Source organism: Protopterus annectens, chromosome 3.part0 (genome assembly GCF_019279795.1).
Source record: "Protopterus annectens isolate FY-2018-M chromosome 3.part0, PAN1.0, whole genome shotgun sequence".
NCBI lineage: Eukaryota > Metazoa > Chordata > Ceratodontiformes > Protopteridae > Protopterus > Protopterus annectens.
The window spans coordinates 748924-774111 of record NC_056731.1 but is presented as its reverse complement, the minus strand read 5'-3'; the positions used below and the strand labels follow the sequence as shown (position 1 = coordinate 774111).

General features: G+C 43.7%; 1 protein-coding gene across 1 annotated transcript in view; it reads right to left on the bottom strand.

Annotated features, from left to right (window-relative positions):
• Window positions 1-25188, bottom strand: part of RAB18 (RAB18, member RAS oncogene family) — a 409674-nt gene that overhangs the window by 235023 nt on the left and 149463 nt on the right. Inside the window, exon 3 of the mRNA XM_044064540.1 lies at window positions 1669-1730. Coding sequence (XP_043920475.1) covers window positions 1669-1730 — 62 coding nt within the window. The remainder of the gene's footprint in view (window positions 1-1668; window positions 1731-25188) is intronic.

Genomic DNA, 25188 nt, shown 5'->3' with positions numbered 1-25188 from the left:
GCCCCAGACTGTTTTTATCCCTCATCTGCTCCAGCTTCCAATGGTCTAGGCACATGGAAGAGGTCTTTAAGCTCTGGAAGCTGGCCAGCTATTTTATCCTAGGTAGGATACAACCCATACAGCTTCAGCCACTGCAGCAGTGATCTAATGATGAACACTCTTGAGTATTTTTGCAGTAGACAGATTTGCTAGAATCAAGCCTCTAAGGTAGGGATCGTAACTGATCAGGAAAAAAGAAGAGCCACAGCTGCCCCTACAGAGTGCCTTATATAACCCAAATATATACTGTGAATACAAAGATGATTTTCCTCTTCATTTTAATAAAATGCTTCTGTAGTGTATTTTATTTACTACAACACTCTCCTCTTGCTGGCTTTTTTCTTCATATGACCTTGGTCTCATACTTACCTGCAAAACAAATTTAGGCTGCGTACATCCCAGATAACATGCCTAGAATTCTGTGCACTTTTTCCTACTATGTTCCTTTGCTTTTCATCCGGTTTAACTTTCTCAGAAATTTTTATCCTTTTTCTCTTTCACTCTATTAAAAGTTACCATCAAATTTCTCCATATAAGCCACATATTTTAAATAAATTTCCATTCCTGCAGGGTTTCTCTAGTGCATCAAAAGCAAACTTATCTAAGCATTCTTCATGCTTTCTACCAAATAGTGATCCTGCAAACTAGTCAATTTCTACACTACTATGGCAAATGGTACCAAAGTTATGAATAATCAGCTAGATCCATGGCAGAGAGGGATAAAGCCCTAACTATGATCCAATGACCTGGATTTAGCAATTACTGGCCCAGGTGCTAAAGAAAGACTGACATGAAAATAAATTAGTGAAGCTAGATAGCTTGTATGCATCTCTCAGAGGGCTGAAGTTCACTAGGCATAAATGCCAATTCCAGCTAAAATCGCTTGTGGGGAGATTGGACCAAAAGAGGTATTTGCTTTCAAGGATTCTACCATGGAGACATCTCCTGCAGACACTGCAATGTACACCAAATGCATGCCAGAGCTTCAGATGCAGCAAGTATTAGCAATGAGAAATGACAGGGCCAAGAAGAAAATCCCTGATCACCAGCAGACAACAGCATTGCACTGTTCCCTCCTAAAGGGATGAATGGACCATAGGGCTCTGGGGTTGGGGGCAAAAAAAAATGGAATGGAAGCTTTGCAGTTCTACGGATCAGGAGCAAAAAAAAATGCAAGTAGCTTAAAGTTGTTTACCATTCAAAATACCTGCCTTACATAAGAATGACAATTAAAACTTAAGATTCATAACTGCCTTTAATGTAAACCTGTCACTACAAAATTTCATGTGCTATGCACAACTCTGAAGTACATTTAGCTACAGTAGCTCAATTCAAGAAAATATAAAATGGCACTAGGATCTCAGTTCTTGTCAAATGTTTACAGGAGTAGGTGTAGAAAAAAATCACATTCAAAGTGTGTTCCTCCCTTATAGTCAGCATATTCAACATTCCCAGATCAGTATGCCTTCAAAATGCAAAATAAAACCATACACTAGAATAACATCAACTGTATTGAAACTACTTGGCATGTAAATGTTTCATGGTTACACCAAACGGTATTAAACAAAAACAGATAAAAAGCCAAACATTTGACACCATCAGTTTAAAACAAGTCACAGGCATACTTACCCATATTGCAAGTTTAGCTTTGTTTCCATCAACTGTTATAGTCTTTACTTTAAAATCAACACCTAAAAAACAAACAACCAAAAAAGAGAGTTCAATGTACATACCGTGTTAGAACAGACAAGATTAAAGACCATTACATACAAAGGACTGGAAAACAATATGATGTACCCACCGCAGCAGCAAATTGTCGATTCCCTTTTTGTCTTTTGATAGACTTCTTAGGGATAAACCCTGAGGTAGATTATCATCTGCTCTGTCTCACAAGCAGTAGCTAATAACCGCCTGCATTTAGGCACTAGAAGACGGCATCAAAACCGAATAAGTGCAGGTAGGCCATAGTACAACACAGACCGTGTATGCCTGGAAAGCATAAGAAGGCATAAAGGAAGAATTAGTAGAGAGAGAGAGACACCCTGTCCCTGTGAAAAACTAAAAAAAGGAGGAACAGCCATAAGAGCCTGAAAATCAGAAACTCTCTTGGTCAAACTAAGAGCCAAAAGAACAGTCTTCCACGTACAATGCTGGAAGGAAGCTAAAGCAGCAAAATGAAAAAGAGCCACAGTCAATTTTTCAAGAACAAAAGTGAGGTTGCAGAAAGGTAGAACAGGCTTCCCAAGAGGCCTAATATGAAGGATGCCTTTAAGAAACTGTTTAGATTTCAAATATGGAGGCCAGAGGAGGATTCAAGGGCAGACAAGTAGAAAACAAAAATCAGAAAATCAGAAATTCTCATTGACTCTCTTCAAGAGGAATCTTGATGAGTGGATGGGAGATCGTAGGTTTACCCCGGGTATCACTTCTGTGTCACTGTTAGATAGAGGCATAGTATACTAACCTCGAAAAAGGGCATAGCAAAATAAATTTAAAATGGGTGGCGAAAGCCAAACACATTCTGGCTAGGCTTATAAATGCCCTAGGGCAGATAGCCTAGTATGAACCTATGAACCTATGAACAATAGTTGTGCAAAATCTTACCACAACCATAGATGTCTTCCTCTTCTATATGTTGCAGTATTCACAACATGAGGAAGTCTGCCACAGGCTGTCCCTAATGTCTGGCCAGTATACAAAAATCTAAAGCTACTGTGAGGCATGTGCGACGTTGCACATGGGTCCCCGTTCAATGTTGGCCATAAAGTAGACGTCGGCAAGTACCATCCTCAGAACTGAATGCCTCAGGAAGAACACCAGCCTGAAATAAACTGAGATAAACACACATCCAGAAATCAAACAAGTAACAGGGAGAAGGAGGGAGGGATAGAACACTGCAACATATAGAAAAGGACAACATATATGGCTATAGTAAGATCTTACACACCTCCGCTATGTCCTTCTATTCATATGTTACAGTACTGATAACATGAGAGAGAATAGCAAAGCTTGTGCAGAATGGGAGGAGGTGCAGTAGCACTCTACAAACCCCTGAAGAATAGCCCTCACAAAACCAGCTCTAGATCTAGAAATACCATCCAACTTGTAATGTTTATTGAAAGCATGTACAGAAGTCAAAGTAGCTGCTTCCAGGATAGAGGAACTATCCAGACCTTCGACAAATGCAACTGAAGAGGACACAACCTTCACTGAATGAGCCTCCACTGGAGATGCTAGGGTTTTTCCATGAAACACATAACAAAAGGAAATAGCTTTAGAAATCCAAGTGCAGACTGCCTGCTTGGAAACAGTTTTGCCCAGAGCCCTGGGATGATAAGAAATGAAAAGGCGGTCAGATTTTCTGACAGACTTGGTTTTATCCAAACAAATCTGTATCTATGCACATCCAAGGTGTGTAAAATCCTCCCGCTAGAAGAATGTGGATAGAGAAAGAAAATTGGCAAATTAATAAACTGACAACTCATTCACCACCTTGGCATAAAGGAGGGATTAGTATGTAGAGAAAACCTATCCTTTTGGAAAACAGTAAAGGGAGAAACCCTTCTGCCTGAAGTGATAACTAAAAGAAGCACTGTTTTCCAAGTGCAATGTTGGAGAGTGGAAAAAGCTGCTGGCTCAAAGGGAGGCAACGTAAGTTTTTCTAAGACAAAATTTAGATCCCAAGGAGGAGGAAATGGTTTCCTTGGTGGTCTGATATGAACGACGCCTTTTAGGAAAAGCCTGACTTTCAACCTTGAAGCCAAAGGAGGGGCCACAGGCAGACAAGCATAAATGGCTCAGAGATCGGACAGATGAGCTTTTACTGAAGAGTATGACAATCCAGTCTTCAGCAATTCACACAGATTAAGAAAAAAACACAGGAATATCCACAGACAATGGTTCTAGGTTTTGAGAAAGATGCCAGATGGAAAACCTCCTCCATTTAGATATGTAGGATTTCCTAGAACTGGGTTTTCTGGCCTCTTGCAGAACTTGCAGCACATCCTCAGAAAATAAGTGTCTGAAAGGAATCAAAACCCTATCATCCACAGTGTCAGATGAAGGGTTGACATTTGTGGATATATTAGTAATCCCTTGTCCATGTGAGTAGATCCACCTTGTGAGGTAACGTGATGACTGCCCTTGACTAAATGCAGAAGAAGGGAGCACCAATGCTGTTTTGGCCAAAAGGAAGTCACCAGCAAGATTTCTGGTTGGTCCCGTTGTATCTTTAACAGAAATTTCTATAGAAGGCGAGGGGGGGGGGGGTGCATAAAGAAACATCTCCTTCCATATGAAGGACAGGGTGCCCACCTTCCATGCCACAGAATCAGGAACTCTGGCACAAAACTTTGGAAACTGTCTAGTCATAGGGGAAGCACAGAGATCTTCTTGAGGAGTACCCCACCGGTGGATAATGTACAAAAACACATACCTGTGCAACATCCATTTTTTGGGATTGAGTCATGGACCTGCTCAATGTGTCTGCTACTACATTCTGACTGGAAGGAATGTAAACTGCCTGAACAGTTAGCAGATACCAAGTTGTCAACTCCCAAGCCCTGAGAGCCAACCTGTACAGGAGATACGACTTAGTCCCCCTCTGCTTGTCGACATACTAAAGAACTGTGGTATTATCTGTGAACCACTTTACAGGACCTGGAAGAAAGAAAGTGAAAAGTTTGCAGGGCCAAAATGAGAGCTCTCATCCCCTTTATGCTTATGTGTTCCTTCATTGGAAAGGAGACCATATGTCTTGAACCTTCCAAGAAGTGAGGGTTGGCCCCCATCTCATGTCTGATGCATCTGTGAATAAATCTGGAGATGGAAGGGGGGTTGCAGAGGAAGCCCTGGGATTCAAGGTAACCTGTTGAATCCACCAGTGAAGTTCATTTTTCAAGCAGGGAAGGAGAGGAACAAAATCCAGAGGATGAGCATGTTGCATCCAGAATGAACTGAGGTATCACTGGAATTTCCCTATGTGAAGTTTAGCTAGAGGTAACATGAGAATTGTGGATGCCATGAAGCCTAGAAGGGGAAGGAACTCCCTGGCTGTCAGAGACTGAAGCGGAATGATGCTCTAGAAGAAAGTGGTTAGAGAGATGACTTTTCTGAGGAGGCAAGAAAGCCAACATTTTGTCTGTCTGTATTGTGCATCCTAGGAAGACATCGTCTTGTAAAAGAATGAGAAAGGATTTTTGGAAGTTTATAGAGAAGCATAGTCTTTCCAGAAGAGAAACTGTGAAATGAAGCTTCTCCAGCAGAATGTCTGGTAAAGGAGCCTAGAGAACGAAGTTGTCCAGGTATGGAAAAATTTGAATATCCCTGAGTCTGCAGAAGGCAATTACAGGAGCTATGCATTTTGTGAAGACCCTTGGTGCCGCAGACAGACCAAAGGGAAAGGCAGAAAATTGAAAATGTGAGGAAGAAATAGCAAAACGAAAGAACTTCTTGTAAACAGGATGAAGAAGATGTGAAGGTAGGCATCCTTGACGTTTACAGACACCATAAAGGCCTGTGGAAGAATGACAGGCAGCAGGGTGTTTAAAGAGAGCATACGAAAGGAAGGAACCTTCAGAAAGATGTTCAGATGCAACAGATCTAGAATGGGTCTCCAAGGACCATCTATTCTGGGGAGTAGGAACATTCTTGAGTAGAATCCTTTTCCTCTTCGGGAAAGATGTACTTTAGTAGTTTCTTGAGAAATCAAGGTTAGAATCACCTGAGGAAAAAATTCCAGCTGGTCTCTTGGAGACTGAGGAATCCCCCATGTAGGAAGGAAGAGTTTTCCATACCATGAAGTATCTTCTGTGTATGACAAAAAGAACCCAGGAGTCTTGGGTGATCAGTCTTCAAGCAGAAAGAGACAAGAAAAGACACAAGGACAGTGGGATCTGGCTGCAAAGAGGGTGGTAGTCGCAACGACTTGGCTTGCTCGGAACAGGCTGCTTCTGAACAAGAGTAGTAGTAGAAGAAGTCCTTGCAATGTAAGATTTTCTGGCATATTTATCCTTGGATGAAGAAGGTCTGGATTGCTTCCTCACAAAGTGAGTTTTAGAAGGTTAGTTGAAATTTTTGAAATGGGGGCACAAAAATATGTTTAAGGTCCTGAAGCTCCTTACCATTCTCTTGCAAGGACTTAAAAAGTTCTGCAGCTGCAGATCCAAACAAGGTCTTAGTATCTAATGGAGTGTCCATTACTTTTGGCTTGGTATCGTCTAGAAGTGGCTGAAACCTCAGCCAAGAGTACCTCCTCAAGACACACCCAGATGTGACAGCTCTGGCAGATGCTACAACAGCATCATAGCTGCATTTAATGGAATGTCACTTCAGAAGAGGAACCAAAACTAGAAGAAAGGTGTGACAATGTCTGAGCCAGGAAACGGAGAAATGAGCCAAGTGGCTTGAGAAAGGAGGGCTAAAGCATATTTGGTCATGTGTTTGGTAATTTCTAGCCCTAAAGGCAAGAATGGCTGAAATATACACTTTTTTCTCCAACCTTTCCATAACTTTACTCTCCTTATCAAAGGGGAGAAGGGAAGCTGAGGCCAAAAGCTTTGAGGGTTTACCAGCAGCCACTGAGACTGCAGCTGGATCTGCAGAAGGGCACTTAAATAAAAACTTGCAATCTTCTGGCACTTTGTTAAAATCTATCTGGCCTTTTTGGGGCAGGAGGTTGTCTGTCTGGACAGTTAGAAGCAAAGGAGAAAGCATCCAAAAAAGCTGGTAACACTGGAGGCACTGCAGATGGGGAAGAGGAATACATCTACAACAGGTCATAATATCTTTTTTGCACCTCAGACACCTGACAGCAATCTCACTTTAAAAAAAAAAAAAAATTCTCTCATTCTCACAATAGTCGCACCAAAGGTAATATTCTCCCTGGGAGACTCTATACCATTTTAATCCTCCTCTGGAAAAGCATACCCCAGTGGAGAGGAGACATAGACAGAATATTTATTTTCATTTATTTGTTTACATTTGTTTACTGGGAAAGTCCAACTTGGAATGAAGCCAATTTTCAGTGGAGGCCCGAGGAGAAACACTCCAGATGCATGTATTTTAAATGTGGGAGGAAACCAGAGTACCCAGAGGAAACCCACACCAACGCAGGGAGGACATGCAGACTCTGCACAGAAGGCACCCCAGCTGATAATCAAACCGGACAGCCTCTTGCTGTGAGGCGACAATGCTACCGCTGCAACACTGCGTCATTCTCAATATGCCAGTGACTCATCACCAGAGGAATCATCTTCATCTGAGGAATCTTCAATCCTAATTCTTTTTGAGGAGAAACTGGAGAAAAGGAATGAGAAGGGACAGAGACGGGTCTATATTATAACGTTGAACTGTAATATCGAACACCTAAACACTGACCTGTATTCACAGAAATGCATTTACGCAAATCGATGAATAATTACATTGAAAAAAAACACTTGCCCCGTAATCCCACATAACTAACCTAACCTAAAACAAACCCGTCCATGTGGGGGGCTGTGCCCCCACACCCCCTCCTAACTAAATATGCCAACTCCGAGATGGCACTACAGGGGAGAAAGGGGCAACACAGTGTAGTTGGCCAACTACATCTTTGCCCTGGAAGTATTCGATAAGTGTAAATGCGTTTCAATGAATACGGGTCTATGTTTAGATGTTCGATATTACGACGTTTAGACATCGTAATATAGACCCAAAAGAGACCCCTGTAGACTGCCTAAGCCCTTGAGAAAAGGCTTACCAATCTGCAGAATGTTCCTGAGAAAAAACATGCTTTGTTTTCTGCATTTCTTTAGTGGAATGGAACATCCAAAAGGTGATTAGTCGAAGGACCCAATGTAGAACTACATTCGATAATGCTGCTTGGAACCTCTACACGTACAAGGATTTGTGATATTCTGCAAGGAATTTCAGAGACTGAGTTTGAGCTCCCCTGTACGTCCCTTGCGGACATCTGCATTTCCTCCGCGGATGTACTAGCAGGAACGCTTGCAGCCTCCAATACGGTACCCACGGAAGAATCACTGCTTACCTCTGAATGGGTCGTCAGGCCAACATCAGCCTCAGGAGAGGCATCCGAATTGGAGGAGCAGCAGAGACCTCAGGCTTAGATTTCTTGCCTTTTTTAAAACAGGCTCCCCTGAAGGGCCCAGTGTACCTTCCATAACATCATGAGCTAAACGCTTAAGGTGGTTCTTCAAGTATAAGTTAAATTAATGGAAGTGAGATGGGTGAAAAGGGATTTAGGAACAAAAGCTTTGCAAACAGCACAGGAGGTCATGGCTAGGGCCTAAACAAAAAAGGCACAGGCCGTGGGAATCCTTTGGAATTTGCCACATTGATACTTGCCTTTCCTAGATGACATGTAACCTCAGCAAAACAACAGTAGCACAAAAATAATAAGAAAAAAAACAACAGGGCACTTATCTGACTTTGAATCAGCAACTTCGTTGTCAAGCAAACGAGGAGAGAAGGCATTCAGACTGACAGCAGAAAAGTTCTGAGGATGGTACGTGCTGACATCTATTTTATACCAGATATCACATTATGGCTGACATTGGATGAGGATCTATGTGCGATGATGCACATACCTCACAGTAGCTTTAGACTTTTGTATACTGGCTGGACATTCAGGACATATTGTGGCAGACTCCCTCATGTTATGAATACTGCAACATATAAATAGAAGGACATCTGTTGATAGGCGAGCTTAAACTGATGAATATACTAACCCAGCATGGAGCAAATCATACAAATAAGAAAGGACCACAGGAACCACTACAGAGAGACGATCCTGATGACAATAAAAGCACCTTACAGAAAATCTCTTCCATTTCAACAAATATGATTTCCTGGTAGTGGGTTTCCTGTCCCCCTTGCAGGACTCGAAGCATGTCCTCAGAAATGTTCTATGCCTTGCACGGGGAGCATACATGTGATGTACGTCACATGCAGATAAATAATGGCTTTGGTATACTGGCTGGACATTGGGCTAGGCTTGATAGGAGATCCCTTGGATTAGGAATGAAACAGTGAAATGGAAGGACATCTTAACATACACTACAGTAAGGTCTAAAATAAATATTCTCATTTGGAATATGAATGGATTGATAAGCCATTCAAAAGTTAGTAAGAACCTGATAAAAATTAGGAAAACAGATACACAAATTGCGATATTAGAACAAACTCATTTAACTGTAGAAGAAAGTACAGTTGTGTATATTTTATCATAACAGTAGATGTCCTTTTTCTCACTGTTGCAGTATTCTTCACCTTAGAGATCTCTTGCCAAGGAAAGCTCAATGTCCAGCCAGTATACTGAAGCCTTCAGCTCTTATAGGTGCCGTACATCACATGTATGCTCCTCGCACAAGCCAGTATACTGAAGCCTTCAGCTCTTATAGGTGCCGTACATCACATGTATGCTCCCCGCACAAGATGTAGGGCATAAAGGTGACATACAGACGCAATCACTCAGAACTGAAAAAGTTCCAGGAGGAACAGAACTGCCTCACAGATAAGGAGGAACATATGCATCCAGAGGGAAGAAGGGAGAAAGAGCCCCTTGGACAGTAGGGAAACAGAACACAGGGCAAGTGTCAGGATAGATAAGGATGAGGGGAGGGACTGAATACTGCAACAGTGAGGAGAAGGACATCTATTGTTGGGGTACTATGTCCTTCCATATCACTGTTGCAGTATTCTTCACCCTAGGGAGAGTAAAAAAGCTCAAGAGGAAACCTGGCAGGAGGAAGGCGCAAAGGAACCCTCCACAAATCCATGCAGAATAGCACTGAGAAAACCTGCCCTGGAAATGACACCAAACATGTAATATTTAGAGAAAGTATGAATAAAGGCCCAGTAGCGGAATCGAGGATAGAACTGGTATGCAGATCCTTGAAAATGGCACTAGAGGGGGCAACTGCCATAGAAAAATGTGCCTTTGAAGAGGAGGACAGACATTTGCCATGAAAAGAATAACAGAAGGAAATGGCTTTAGAAATCCAGGAGAAGATGGTTTGCTTAGAAACAGCCAAAATCCAAAGTACTGGGATGAAAAGAATCAAAAACCTGCTGAGATGTGCCGATAAAGTACAGTTTTGTACCTACCATAAATGTAGATGTCCGAACTGGATAGCATCTGCAGTCATAACAGCTGGGTTGTCCTGTTGTCGCACTTCACCCGCGTCATCTCTGTGGGTTCGGGTATAAAGGCATCACCATTTTCCTCAGTGTTTCTTGCCCCAGATGCCAGAAGCCCTCTTGAAGGCTGAAATTTTGGATAGATGCCAATGTTTCCAAAAGGAAAGAGGTAAACACAAACACAAGCATGTATGTACATATATACAAACAAATACACCATAGAAGACTTCATTAGCTAGCTATTAAGAGGGTAAACCAGATGCTATCCAGTTCGGACATCTACATTTATGGTAGGTACAAAACTGTACTATGTCCTTCATGGATGCATCTGCAGTCATAACAGCTGGGTAGAGTACCATAGCCAACTAGGGAGGAGGAAAAGGTAGATTATAGTGTTGGTAGGATCCCTTGCAGTACAAGGCAAACCAAACCCGGGATCTTGAATATAGAGGTCTTATGTTCTGTGGAATTGGTTTTCCATGGAAGGAGTAACAGAATCCTATCCATTTGGAGATTGTCTGTTTTGAGATAGCTTTTCCTTCCTTTTGTCCTGTCCAGGTAGTCCTCTGTTTTGTGGGTTGGGAAAGAAGGTAGGTAAGTGGATTGCCTGGTTTAAAGACACTCTGGATACCACCTTAGGCATAAAGGTTGGATTAGTCCTCATGGACACCCTGTCCTGGTGGAAGATTACCATTAAGGCCTGTAGTTCTGAAACCCTCCTTGCTGAAGTGATTGCCAGTAGGAAAGCAGTTTTCCATGACAGGTGTTGTAGTTCTGCTGTTGCTGCTGGTTCAAAGGGTGAAAGTGTCAGCTTTTCAATTTAAGTCCCAAGCTGGCAATGGTGGTTTCTGGAACTGCCTGAGCAACGGGTGTGAAGACAGGTTGTTCAAAGCTGTATTCTGCTGAAATAGCTGATGCATGTCTCTTGATGGAGGTAGGACAGGCCTGAATGGAGAAGTTCGCCAGATACTCCAGAATGTTAGGCATATCTATGTTTGACACATCTTTTCCTCTTTCAGAACTCCAAATGACAAACCTTTTCCATTTTCCAAATAATGTCTTTAACTCTTTGGGAAAGTTCTTGATTAGCTGCTGCTATGTGATGTTCCATGCAGTCAGTTGTAAGGTTTTCAGGTTTGGATGTATGGTGCTGTAGTTGTTCTGAGTTAGCATCAAAGGCATCATGTTCAGAGACAAGCTCCTCAGTAGTGGGTACCAGTGTTGTCTTGGCCAGTTTCCTTGGATGTTCTTCCTTGATTTTTAGCAGTACTTTGTATATCAAGGGAGAGGTGGGAATGCATATGCTGTTAGGCCTTTCCAGCTGAAGGAGAGCGAATCCACTTTCCATGCTAGTGGGTGGAATGTCCTTGTGCAGAATTTTTGAGTTGGTGATTGTGAGGAGATGCAAATAGATCTATCTGAGGCATTATGGTCCTGAAGATGTCCGCAGGTGCCATTCGTGAGCATCTGATGTGGTCCTGCTTAAAATGTCCGCTAGAGTATTTTTTTTCCTGGTACAAATCTTGCCTGCAGCTGGATGTTGTAGCTGATTGCCAGGGTCCACAGTTCCAAAGTCATTCTGCATACTGTTTGTTGATGTACCACATGACTGTGGTGTTGTCTGTCCTTATCAACAGCTGGCCCTCTTGAGAAAATGTCTGAAACTTTGGATAGCCAGTTTTACAGCCAGCATTTTCTTTTAGGTTGATGTGCAGGTGAAGTTGATCCTGAGTCCACAATCCTTGCAGCATTTGTCCAGCATATGGGCCCCCCCATCCTGGTCTGAAGCCCTGTTGTAATGCCTGGGGCTGCTTGACATCTGTGAAAGGGAAGGCCTGTGTTGGACCGGCATTGCCTGGGCCCACCATAGGAACTCCTGTTTTAAGCATGGAATTAGTGGGATTTCTGTTTCGAGGCTGTGCCTGTGTTGGGACCATAAATTGTAGTCTGGCAAATGGGACCAAAATTATGCATGATGCCATGAAGCCCAAGGCCTGCAGAACCTTTCTTGCTGTTAATTTGTTCAGCTTTGTTAGTGCCAAGAAGTAAAGAGGGAGTTCTTTTGTTTTTCTGTAGTTAGGAATGCCATTTGTCTCACTGTGTCCAATTCCCAAGAATGTCCTTGTTTGGGATGGTATCAGCCTTGACTTTTGTAGATTGACTGTGTATCCCAGTGCTTGTAGCAAAGTAAATTTGTAAATCTGTTGTCAACTTGCTTTTGTTGTAGGTATGGGTAAATATGAATTGTAGATAAGCCAAAAGGCAATGCTGAGAATTGATAGTGCTCTGATCCTGCAAGAAATCTGAGGTATCTTCTGCAGATTGGAATAGGGACGCAGGTATGCCTCCTTGAGATCTAGAGTTACCAGCCAACACTCCTTGCCCAGCATTTTGAATTTTGGGACAATGATGTATGTATTCAAGGTGGACAGGTTGGTCTCCAACTTTTTCCTTTCTTGGAACTAGGAATAGTCTTGCTCTGCTGTAGGCACTTTTTCCACAGCTCTCATGTTTGCCAACCCATTATCTGTTGTAAAGCTTCTGTTTTTTGATTTGGAGGTAGATTTGGCATTCCTCTTTTGACTTATAGTGTGGAAGTGGAATCGGTAACCTTGATGTATAATTTGTAGAATCCACTTGTCTTTGCAAATAAGGTTAACCTTCCGCCTAGTGGAGCTGCTATTTGTTCCCTGGTAGGCGGACTTAGGAGTAAGTCACTGTGGCTGTGTTGAAGTAGTGGCAGTGGCTGTGTCTGTGCCTCTGTGTTGTTACCTTGCACCTGCCCTCCCTCTGGGCACCTCCTCTGGTTTGGTTTCTGCCCCTGGAACGCCTATTCCTGCCCCTTTGAAATTTTGTGCAGGCCAGTTCCTGCTAAACCTTGGGGTTGAACCTGCAGGAAATCTTTAACAGTTTGAACTGATTTTGCCTTTTCTTCCATTTTCTTCATAACCTGCTGGGCAGGTGCACCAAACAAACTTGTCTTATCCATAGGAGCATCTAACAATTTAGCAGCCATGCATGCCTTCTTATCACTGTGCCAGTCATGGCTGATCTAAATGAAGCCTCCAGTGCATCATAGCCACATTTTAAGGAATGGTTACTAACCTGTTGTATGTTATTTACCATTTCTAATACATATTTCTTGTCAAGAGATTCATCAGTGGTTAATTTTTAGTTAACTGATCAAGCATAAACTCTTGGTATTGTATCATGTGAAACTGGCAGTTTAAAGCTCTAGCTGAGAGAGTAGCTGAAGTGTATACTTTTTTACCCCATCTGTCTAATGACCTTGCTTCCCTTTCAGAAGGAGTAGGGTTTTTAGCTATGCTACTGCCTTGGGACCCTGGGATATAGTTTCTGGGTCTGCAAGGTGATGAGTATCTGGCACCCTGTAAAATCTGTCTGGTTTGGCTGGGGTAATGAATCTGGAGCAGAGCAGACATCATTAAAAGCATCATCTACCACAGAGAGAACAGGAGGTATAGCTAAGGGCCTGTGCTGTGGAAGGTGCAGAAAGGTTCTAGTCTTTTCGAGTCTGAGAAATCTTGCTGCTGCCATTGGAACTGCTGGCATGTAAGGTTTCCCAAAGGAGAATTCTTCTGAATGGATTCTTCAGCATCAGAATCCTCAAAATTGGAGAAAGGGGGCCTCTGCTGGGGTCAGTCTGTGATTCATCAGCAGAATCATCAGAGGATAGGTCTCTTATCTGGGGGCTGAGAGGCCCTGTCTGGGTGAGATTGAGATCCTCTAATTAAAGAAATTAAATCTTCTGCCAAAGTAAGCATTTGAGAACTGGCCTGGTTGAGGGTGGTTTAACAGGCACTGATTTGGTAGTCTTGGCTGCTTTAGAATGGACATGGCTGCTGGGGTAGAGACATCCAGGGAATGGTGTCTGATAAGTCAGTGGGTAAAGTTTCAGAGGTGTTTGCTTAAGCGTGGTTTCAGCCGAAACCGCTGACCGCGAGTGTCGTTTTTTTCTTTCTTTGCGCAGAGAAAGTGTAGTGTAGTGTTCGGACATAATACGTAAATAAAGTCAGAACAAAAAACTGTTCTGCAACTCTGACCTGACCGGAGCCCAGGGTTGTTGAAGGAAGCACAGGTTTAACAGGCTGCTACTGCTGGCTGGGGGCAAACACAAGGCAAGGTAAGAATGGAAATCTTTATGAGGTATTTGTTTCCCACAGGTTAAACAATTATTAACTTTTTCTGACATCGCTTCTGCTTGAGCGCCACGCACAAGAAAGACTGGGGAAAATGGCGTTATGACTGCAGATGCATCCATGAAGGACATCTTTAGTTTTCTCTAAATAATATCTGAGCTGTCTACGTAAATCCATGGTGTGAAGAACCTTCTCTCTGGCAGACTGCAGAGAAGGAAAAAATGAAGAAAGATGAATAAACTGATTAAGGGACAACTCACTGACCACCTTGGGCATGAAAGAAGGATCAGTATGAACAGACACTCTTGTCTCTATGATAAATTAAAACTCAATGACAAATTAAAAAAAGGAGAAACAGCCATGAGAGCCTGAAGTTCAGAAACCCTCTTAGCTGAAGTAAGAGCCAAATAAAGAACAGTCTTCCAAGTGCAATGTTGTAAGGAAGATGAAAAAACAGGCTCAAAAGGAGACGGGATCCATTTTTCATGTATAAAATTGAGGTCCCAAGAAGATGGAACAGGATTCCTAGGAGGCCCGATATGAAGAACGCCCTTAAGGAATTGCTTGACATCAAGCTTAAGAGGCCAGGGGAGGACTTAAGGGCAGACCAGCAGAAATTGCTGATGGGTGAGCTTTAACTGAAGAATGTCAACCCAGCATGAAGCAGATCACACAAATAAGAGGGAACCAGAGAAACCTCCACAGATAGGGGATCCAGATGGTGAGAGAAGCACCAGACAGAAAATCTTTTTCCATTTGGACAAATATGATTTTTCTGGTACTGGGTTTCCTGGCCTTTTGCAGAACCTTAAGCATGTCCTCAGAAAATAGGTATCAAAAAGGGATCAAAACTCTATCACCCGATGTCATCTGAAGAGTGGGACAGGTGAGGATGGATAAGAGACCCCTTGTCGTGTGTGAGAAGATCCACCTGCTGAGGTAACTTGCCCCGGGCCAAGTGAGAAAGAAAGGGGAACCAATTCTGTCTGGGCCAAAAGTGAGTCACAAACAAGATTTTGGAAGAGTCCTGCCTGATCTTGTATAGAACTTGTGGCAACAGAGGGAAGAGGAGCAACATACAGAATCATCTCCTTCCAAGGAAATGACAAGGCATCCATTTTTCAAATCAGAGGACTTACAACTCTGGAAAAGAACAGAGGAAGTCATCTGTTCAGAAGGGAGGCAAGAAGCTTTACTTGAGGAATACCCCACAGATGGGCAATGTCCAGGAACACATTTTTGTGAAGCACCGATCTGTGAGCTTGTGTGTTGGACCTTCTCAAAGAGTCTACCACTAGACTGTGCTCTGAGTGAATGTAAACTGCCTGAAGAGTCATTATACTGGATAGACAGACCCCAGACCCGAAGATCTAGTTTACAAAGAAGATGGACTTCGTGCTCCCCCCTGCTTATTGGCATAAAGCTTTCACAGACAATGCCACTGTGATTTGGTTAAGGGGCCTGGGATGAAAGAGGGAATAAAAAGCTTGCAGAACCCTCATCTCTTATGTTGACATGGTCTGACCTCTGATGAGGAGGCCAGAGACCCTGAACTTTCAGGGCACCCCAACCCATCTGAGGTATCTGTAAGGAGCTCCGGAGTGGGAACTGTAGCTTGAAAAGGAAGCTCCACAGACAGCCAGTGAATCCACCACTGAATCTTGAGCTAGTGAGGTTATAAAAGGCACCAGGAACTCCAGGGGGTGGCAATGTTGAAGCCACACCAATTTGAGGTAGCACTGAAGTTTCCTCATATGAAGCCTGGTGAAAGTGAGCATGGGGAATGGTTGAAGCCATGAACCCCTGGACCTTGATAAATTCCCTGGTTGTGACAGACACCAGGGGAAGAAGGGATTTAAAAAGGGTTACCAGAGACAGGGCCTTGGAGGCTGAAGAGATGCCAACATGGGAACCGTCTGAAGCCTGCATCTGAGGAAAATCTGATCCTGGGAATCAATCAGGACTGATTTCTGGAGGTTTATGGTGAACCTCAGACTGTGTGATAGGCAAGTAGTAAACCAGAGATCCTGAGGCAGATCTGTGGGAGAAGGAGCCTGAATAAGTACATAGGGAAAAAGCTGAATATGTCAAAGCCTGTAAAAAAGCAATGAACAGGAGCAAGGATTTGGGGAACACCCTTGGAGCAGTAGAGATGCCATAGGGCAAAGCAAAAAAATGAAAATGCAAACAAGAGACAGAGAAATGTAAAAAAACTTTCTGAAAAGAGGATGGATAGGGATATGAAGGTATGCATCCTTGAGATCCAGAAAAGTACAGTTGTGTACACTTACCATAAAAGTAGATGTTCGAGTATATTCACTGTTGCAGTCATCACATTTGGGTTATCTACTTGAAGTAGCCCTCAGTCGGCCTGATTAACAGAGTCTTGGGTCCTGCGTCGGTTGATGTCCCTTCTTCCGTGACGTCAGGTCGTCAGGGGTATAAAACATGCAGCTGACGCCATTACATCAGTTTTTCTTGCCCCAGATGTCAGGTGACCCCCTAACGGGAAGCAATTAAATCTATAAAGATACAAGGTTATACCTCCAACAAAAAAGTAAATATACCAAAAAGCTTTTGAGCATAGTAAAGGAGAGTAGAGGTATAGCCAAAAGTAGTAAGGGGGCTGGAGGGAGGGTAACCAGGACTGCAACAGTGAATACACTCGAACATCTACATTTATGGTAAGTGTACACAACTGTACTATGTTCTTCGTGTTTCACTGTTGCAGTCATCACATTTGGGTAGATTCCCAAAGCTAAGAATGGGAGGAGGAATTTAGATAGCATTAGGACCAGCTATAAGGCCCTGCAAGACTGCAATGGCAAAGCCAGCTCTGGATTTAGAGAAAATTGGCAGATGGTGAAAAGTATGTACAAATCTCCAGGTAGCAGCTTCTAGGATGTCCCTGGTAGGGACGCCTCTGAGAAAAGCTGTAGAGGTAGATGCAGCCTGGTTGAGTGGGGTCTGTTCCCCTGTGGGGTAGGTTTTCCATGGTTCTTGTAGCAGAAATGAATGCAATGGCCTATCCATTTGGAAATGGTTTATTTTGAAATAGCCTTCCTCTCTGCCCCTGCAGCAAATACCACCAGCAGTTGGTCAGATTTCCTTTGAGGTTTAGTCCTGTCCAAGTAGACTAAGTTGCCTGTGCACATCTAAGGAGTGCAATATCCGTTCCCCTTTGTTCTCTGGATTAGGAAAGAAGGTTGGCAAATGAATAGACTGATTAAGGGCCACACTGGATACCACCTTGGCATGAAGAAGGGATTGGTCCTGAGGGACACCCTGTCTGCATGAAAGATGACGAAAGGCTCCACTGCCATGAGGGCCTGTAATTCAGATACCTTTCTTGCTGAAGTGATTGCCAAAAGGAAAACTGTTTTCCAAGAAAGGAATTTTAAGTCTGCAGTAGCAGCTGGCTCGAAAGGAGGAAGAGTGAGTTTTCTCCAATAAAAAGTTAAGATCTCAGGCTGGAGTTGGAGCTCTCCTGGATGGTCGTAAATTGTTGGCCCCTCTTAGGAACTGCTCGAGCAGTGGATGAGAGAAGAGGGGAGGTTCTGTGTTATAATGAGCTGAAATGGCTGAGGCATGAATTTTGATGGAGGAGAAGGACAGTTCCTTGTGAAGCATCTCAGTTAAGTATTGCAAAATCTGAGGTAAATTGGGCGCTGCTGTGCTCATCCCTTGAGATTGGTTCCAGGCACAGAATCTTTTCCATTTTTCAGCATAAAATATTTTCTAGTACTAAGTCTTCTTGCCTCAAAGATGACATCCATCACAGGTTTGCTGAGGGATGATAAGGGTGAATTTACGTGATTAGCCAGGCTGCAAGGTTCAATGTTGGAAGAGGAGGGTGCAGAATTTGGTTCTCCTGCTGAGACAGCAGGGAAGGGGTCTGAGGCAGGTGCCATGGAGATAACTGCGACACACTGCACAGGAGGGGGTACCAGTGTATGCGCGGCCAGTCTGGAGCAATCAAGATCACCCTTGGTTTGTCCTGTTTGACTTTTAGTAGAATTTTGGAGAGCAGAGGCAGTGGGGGGGGGGGGGGCTAGACTGATAGATTTTTCCAGCTGAAGGACAGAGCATCCACTTTCTAGGCTTGTTTGTGGGGAGTTGTTGTGCAAAAGTTGTCCAACTGGTAGTTCTGGGGGGAGGCAAATAGATCTATGTCTGGGCTCCCCCTATTTGCTTGTCAACATGTTGAAAATCCTTGGTTCCAGTTTCCACTCGTGTGGGTCCATGAGGTTTCTACTTAGTCCGTCTGCCAGTGTATTCAATTTTCCTGGCAGGAATTGAAGCTTGTAGGTGCACTTGGTAGCTCAAGGCTGTGTTCCACAATGCCATGGCTAGTCTGCAGAGGGGGTAGGAATGTGTACCCCCCTGCTTGTTTATGCAATACATAACCGTGGTGTTGTCTGTCTTAACCATTATTTGTCCTGGAAGAATGTAGTCCTTGAAGGCTGTCAGAGCATACTGTACAGCTAACATTTCATTTTGATTGATATGTAGGTGCATTTGACTTTGGTTCCATTTGCCCTGAATGCACTTCCCTGCCAGGTGAGCCCCCCATGCACAGTCTAATGCATCTGTACTTAGGGTTTGGACAGCAGGGGGTAGTGTGAATGGTAGTCCCTTGTTTTGGTGGCAGGCCTCTGCCCACCAGAGGAACTCCAGGCGTAGGCAAGGTACAATAGGAATCATTGTTTCCAGGCTGTGAGAATGTTGACTCCATAGACTTTTTAGATACCACTGTAGTTTCCTCATATGCAGTCTTGCATATGGAATTAAAAGAATGCAGGAGGCCATGAACCCCAAGGCTTGCAGTATTTGCCTTGCAAATAACAGGGTTTTTGTGGCCACTTGTTTGAAATAGGTTACCAAATGAATTTGTTTTCTGTTGTGAGATAAGCCATCTGGGCAGTTGTATTCAAGCTTGCTCCCAGGAATGTAATTTGTTGACAGGGTACCAGTTGTGATTTCTTTTAGTTTATGGTGTACCCCAGACAAGTTAAAACCCTTTTTACAAATGCTAGATGATTCAAAAGTATGCCCTGGCTTTCTGCCTGAATTAGACAATCGTCCAGGTATGGGTATATTTGAATACTTCTTTGTCTGCAAAATGCAATAACTAGAGCCAAGCACATTGTGAATACCCTGGGCGCAGTAGACAAGCCAAAAGGCAGTGCAGAGAACTGATAATGCGTGTAGCCTGCTTTGAAGCGTAGGTATCTTCTGCAAAATTCCCTGATTGGGATGTGCAGGTATGCTTCTTTTAAATCTAGTGTTGCCAGCCAGGTGTCTTTGCCTAGCATAGGAAGTAATTGGTGAAGAGTCAGCATCTTGAATTTTGGAATCTCCAGAAAGGTGTTTAGAGTAGACAGGTCCAGGATTGGACGCCATGATTAGTCTTTTCTGGGTACCAGGAAAAGTCTGGAGTAGAAACCTTGTCTCTTTTCCTCTTCTGGTACCAGTTGAATAGCCCCCGTGCTTAAGAGGGAAAATACTTGTTTTTGAACCTCTGCCCACTGATTTGGGGGCAGGTCTGGCCACCCATTTGGTGTTGGCAACGAGTGGAAATGAAATCTGTATCCCTGGGACACTATATTTAAAACCCATTTGTCCTGGGTTATGAGTTCCCAGTTCTTTGCATGAAAAGCAATCTTTCCCACCAAAGGGGAGGTCAAAAGATAAGTGCTTGGGAAATTTAAAAGGAAGTCATTGAGACTGTTTACCATAGGGGGTGTCTTGTTATTTCCAGATTTGGAAGTGGAGGCTCCCCACTGCTTAGTTCTGAGAGTCCCCTGGGACTAAAACCTGGGGCTCTTGCTGTGTCTGGGTTTGGCTTGAGAGGACCTGGAAGGGACTGGAAAGGACCAATTCTTAGTAGGCTAGTGCCTACTAAATCTCGGGGGTTGCACTTGAAAAAAAATCTTTAACAGTTTGCTAGATTTAGCTTTATCTTCCATCTTTTTAAGAACTTCTTCAGCCTTGTTGCCAAACAGGCAGTCCTGATTTAAAGGAGCATCCAACAATTTAGCTTTAACATGATCAGGCAAAGACTGCTCCTTAAGCCAAGCATGCCTTCTAAGCATATACCCAGTAACAGCAGCCCTGCAAGAGGCCTCTAAAGAATCAAAACCACATTGCAAAGTATGTTTTCCAACTTGATCAGCAGAATGCACCAAGTCCTGTAAGTCAGGAATCAACATCATTTTCTGTTTAAGCAGCCCAATAATATGTTGCTGATATTTTAAACCTATGAAATTGGCAGTTTAAAGCTCTGATTGCCAAGGTTGCAGAAGTATAAACCTTTTTACCCCATCTATCAAGCGCCCTGGAGTCTCTATCAGAAGGGGTAAATGTCCTTGGGCCCCTGAGAAATAACCTCTGGATCTGCAACAGGATTTTTGAAAAGGAACTTGTGGGACTCAGGAACCCTGCAGTATCGGTCAGGTTTACCAGGAGCAGGAGGCAGGGAATCAGGGGCCAAACTGGATTCCGAGAACACATTATCAACAATGTCTAGTACATGAGGTATAGCCAAAGGCCTATGCTGAGGTAAAAGAAGGAAATCCCTAAGCCTCTTTTTTGAATCTGAAAATTCCTGGCTTTCCCAGTGGAAATGCTCCCTTAAAGTATGTAAAGTTTTCCCAAAAGAAAAATCCTCAGGAGGGGAAGCAGAGGGAATAGAATCCTCTGCATCAGAATCCTCATAAGTAGGTATGGACAAATCCAGGTCATCAGAAGAAACAGAATCCTGATCAGAAGACTCATAATCAAGCTCAGCCCTAGGCCTCTTAGATTGGTGGGGGGGGGGGGGGTTGACTACCCCTGAGTTATTAGATCTTTAGCCATTTTTATCATTTGTTTTTTTTAGGCATAGGGGCCTGAGCATGTGGCCTGGGCATCAATTTTTTAGACATAGATCGAGATTTAGGCCTTAGTAATGAAGGAGGTGTCGATTTAATATGCAAGTCTGTAGGCCCGAATAAACCCTCAGAAGCCGGTGCCTGCACAGCGGCTTTGGACCCATCCAAGGTAGAGACATCCGCGGGTTCCATAGTTGAAGTATCTCGCGGCATACCGGACTTCGAATGGGTCTCAGTAGAGGCCTGCGAATCAGAAGTAGCGGGTATCAGGGGCTGCGAAAGCACCTGAGTACCGGCGAACTGGTGACTGGCTTAGGAGAAGCGTTGTTGGCAGTACTGGACCTCGGCAGCCTGTCTCTGTCTTTATCTTTGCGTTTTTTTGGAATCCCGGTAGTCAGATGACTAACCGACATTTCTGGATAATTAAACCGAGAACAGAAATATTTAGAGGCAAAAATATACCGACAACGGATAGTGCGCTGATTAAATAAAGCACAAAACCGACAGCAAGGTATGCTATGGTCAGGGCCTAGGCAAGGAATACAGTACGAATTAAATCTTTATGAGGTATTTGCTTTCCACAAGTAATGCAATTATTAACTTTTACTGACATCGGTAAGGAGCAAGAAAAAGTTTAACGGGGTAAGACTTCGGTTCTGAAACTCTCGAAAACAAATATTTCAGGAGTCGGCTGACTGGCACTTGCGAACTGTTTCTGCTTTGGGCACCGCACGGCAAGAAAGACCGATGTAATGACGTCGGCTGCATGTTTTATACCCCTGACGACCTAACGTCATGGAAGAAGGGACAGCAACCGACGCAGGACCCAAGACTTTGTTAATCAGGCCGACTGAAGGCAACCTGCAAGCAGATTACCCAAATGTAATGACTACAACAGTGAAACACGAAGAACATCTGCTTCTGGCACCGCATGGAAAGAATGACTGGGGTAATGGCGTTGGTTGCATGTTTTATACCCTTGATGACCTGATGTCACGGAAAAAGGGACAACAACCGACACAGGACCCAAGACTTTGTTAATCCGGCCGACTTTGGGCTACTGCAAGCAGATAACCCAAATATGATGGCTGCAACAGTGAAACACGAAGATAATCACCAGAAAGGCCTGAGGAAATAAAAGACGAAATCATGTCTGAAGGTATAACATTCAAAAGGAAGGAATCTTAAAAGGCGTTTAGCAGGCAAAGATCCAGAAATGGTCCCCATGTATCCTCCTTTCCTGGGACCAAAAACACTCTTGAATAAAATCCCTTCCCTACCTGGATGGGAGGCACAGCTTTAATGGTGCCATGATTGAAAAAAAAAAAGAGTGAAGAACCTCTGGGAAATGAGAAAGCTATTCTCAAGGAGGTTGAGAAATGCCTGAAAAGGTAGGAAAGGAACTTCCAAACCATGAAATATCCCGATCGATAATGGACAGAACCCAAGAGTCTGAAGTAATTCACAGCCAATTTGGAAGAGACAAGGAAAGGTAGAGAGACACGGGAACCTGGCCAAGGGAAGAGGGAAGCAAACCAAGTAGAACTAGGATGGTCCTGAAAAGGTTTCTGGGAGGCAGAAGTCTGAGGAGACTTAGCAGAGGAACATACTTAGAACCTTTCTTACCTTTAGGAGGAGATCTAGATTGCTTCCGTATAAAGACAGACTTAAAAGGATAGTTTAAACTTAGGATTAAGAGAAACTTATGTTTCAGCACCTGCAAGCTTTGCCCTTATACCATGGGGATAGGAATAGGTCAAGCAGCAGCGGATCCAAAAAGACTTTTGTTATCCAAAGAAGCATCCAATAGTTTGGCCTTGACGTCATCGGCAAAGGCTGAAGACAAAGTCAAGAAAAAGAAGTTATGTACCTACCATAACGTTCCATGTTAGTTGTCTTCTTCTCGCCTTCTTTCTTGCTGGTTGGGTTCAGAGCCAATCCTCGGTTCTGACTCGGCCATCTTCAAATGCTCGACAGCTACTTACTGGCTCAAGGACCCCTATATCCCATGATGCCTGGCGCTAGATACCCAGATCTTGTTTGGCAAGTCTAACTGCAGACACAACAATAAATGAATGCTATCCTAGAAAGCATAATTCCTACTGGGGAGACTACTAAGCAGAAGGAAATAGCCAGACAAGACTCAGCCAGTGCAAAAACGAGAGGAACTCTTCTCAGTCCACTAGGATAGGGGGATGGAGGGTGGGACGCAAGAAAGAAGGCGAGAAGAAGACAACTAACATGGAACATTATGGTAAGTACATAACTTCTTTATGTTAAGTTGCCCATCTCGCCTTCATTCTTGCTGGTTGGAACAGCGTCCCTAGCACCTAAAATCCTGGGTGGCTCATCGGAAAAGACTCTTCAGAACAGTGGAACCAAAATCAGCTCTGCTCCTGGAAACCAAATCCAACTTGTAATGCGAAATGAAAGTATGTGGGTTGGCCCATGTAGCCGCAGCACAAATAGATTCCATGGGCAACCTAGCCTGAAAAGCCACTGAAGTGGCTAAAGCTCTGGTGGAGTGACCCTTTGGTTTGACCGGTAATTCTTTATTCCTGAGTTGGTATATGAACGTGATGATAAAAGACAACCACCTGGATAAGGTCACCTTGGAGACTGGAAGCCCCTGTTTACCTACTGCTTAAGACAGAAACAGTTGATCTGATTTTCTAATGTCTTTGGTTCTATGTAAATAAAAGCGTAGTTGCCTGTGAACATCTAACTGATGCAACTTATACTCCGCCCTGTTGGAGTGGTTAGGGAAAAACACAGGAAGGTCTATGGACTGATTCAAGTTACTCTCTGAAGAGACCTTAGGAAGGAAGGAAGGAAGGATTAGTCCTCAGAGCAACCCTGTCATTGTGGAACATGAGGTATGGAGGTCGGATAGAAAGAGCCTGTAGTTCCGAAACTCTTCTGGAAGGAAGGAAGGAAGGATTAGTCCTCAGAGCAACCCTGTCATTGTGGAACATGAGGTATGGAGGTCGGATAGAAAGAGCCTGTAGTTCCGAAACTCTTCTGGTTGAAGTAATAGCTACCAGAAAAAGGGTTTTCCAAGTTAAGAACTTCAGTGAACAAGAAGCTGCAGGTTCAAAAGGGGGCAAAATTAGCGAAGCTAAAATCAAATTTAGATCCCACGGTGGTGGAGGATCTCTGACTGGGGGCCTGAGCAGAGTGGTTCCTTTGAGAAAGGCTTCACAGAGCTTATGGGACATGATATTGTTTTCCAATAGGCCAATGTGAAAATCTGAAATTGCCGCTAACTGAACTCTAACTGTAGCGGAAGCGGACCCTGCATGGAAGAGCTCCGCAAGAAATTCCAAAATGGAATGTACGGGGGCTGAAAAAGGGTCAATACTTTTTGCCTCTGCCCAGGAAGAAAAACGTTTCCACTTACTAGCGTAAGTTTTTCTGGTCGTAGACTTGTGTGATGACAAAAGGATTTCACGCACAGAGGGGGAGGTATCTGGGAGCCTGGCTAAGGTTGGAAGTGGAGCAGCCACGCTGTGAGCTGGAGAGAGTGCAGGGATTGGTGCAGCCCGCCCGATTGATGAATCAGGAAGACTGGAACTAGGTCCAGAGTCCAAGGCTGTTAGAGAAGATAGCGATGCAGGAACGGAAGCCATATTTGTCGAGGCCAGTAAGGGGCAATGAGGATCATTTTGCAACCCAAAGCAGTAGCCTACGGAATTAGTTTCGGTATGAGGGGGAAATGAGGGAATGCATAAAGAAGTCCCTGGGGCCAATCGTAGACTAGAGCATCTCTGGGGGAATGCCCGGGAAGGAGAGAGAAGAAATTGCTGCACTTGCTGTTGGAGGTGCAAAAAGGTCGCAGCAAGGTTGGTCCCATCTGTGGAAGATTTGGTCCGCAATTACCTAGTTCAGAGACCACTTGTGAGGCATGAGAATTGCTCTTCTCAGTCTGTCTGCTATGACGTTAGACCTCCCCAGGGATGTGTGTTGCAATCAGAAAC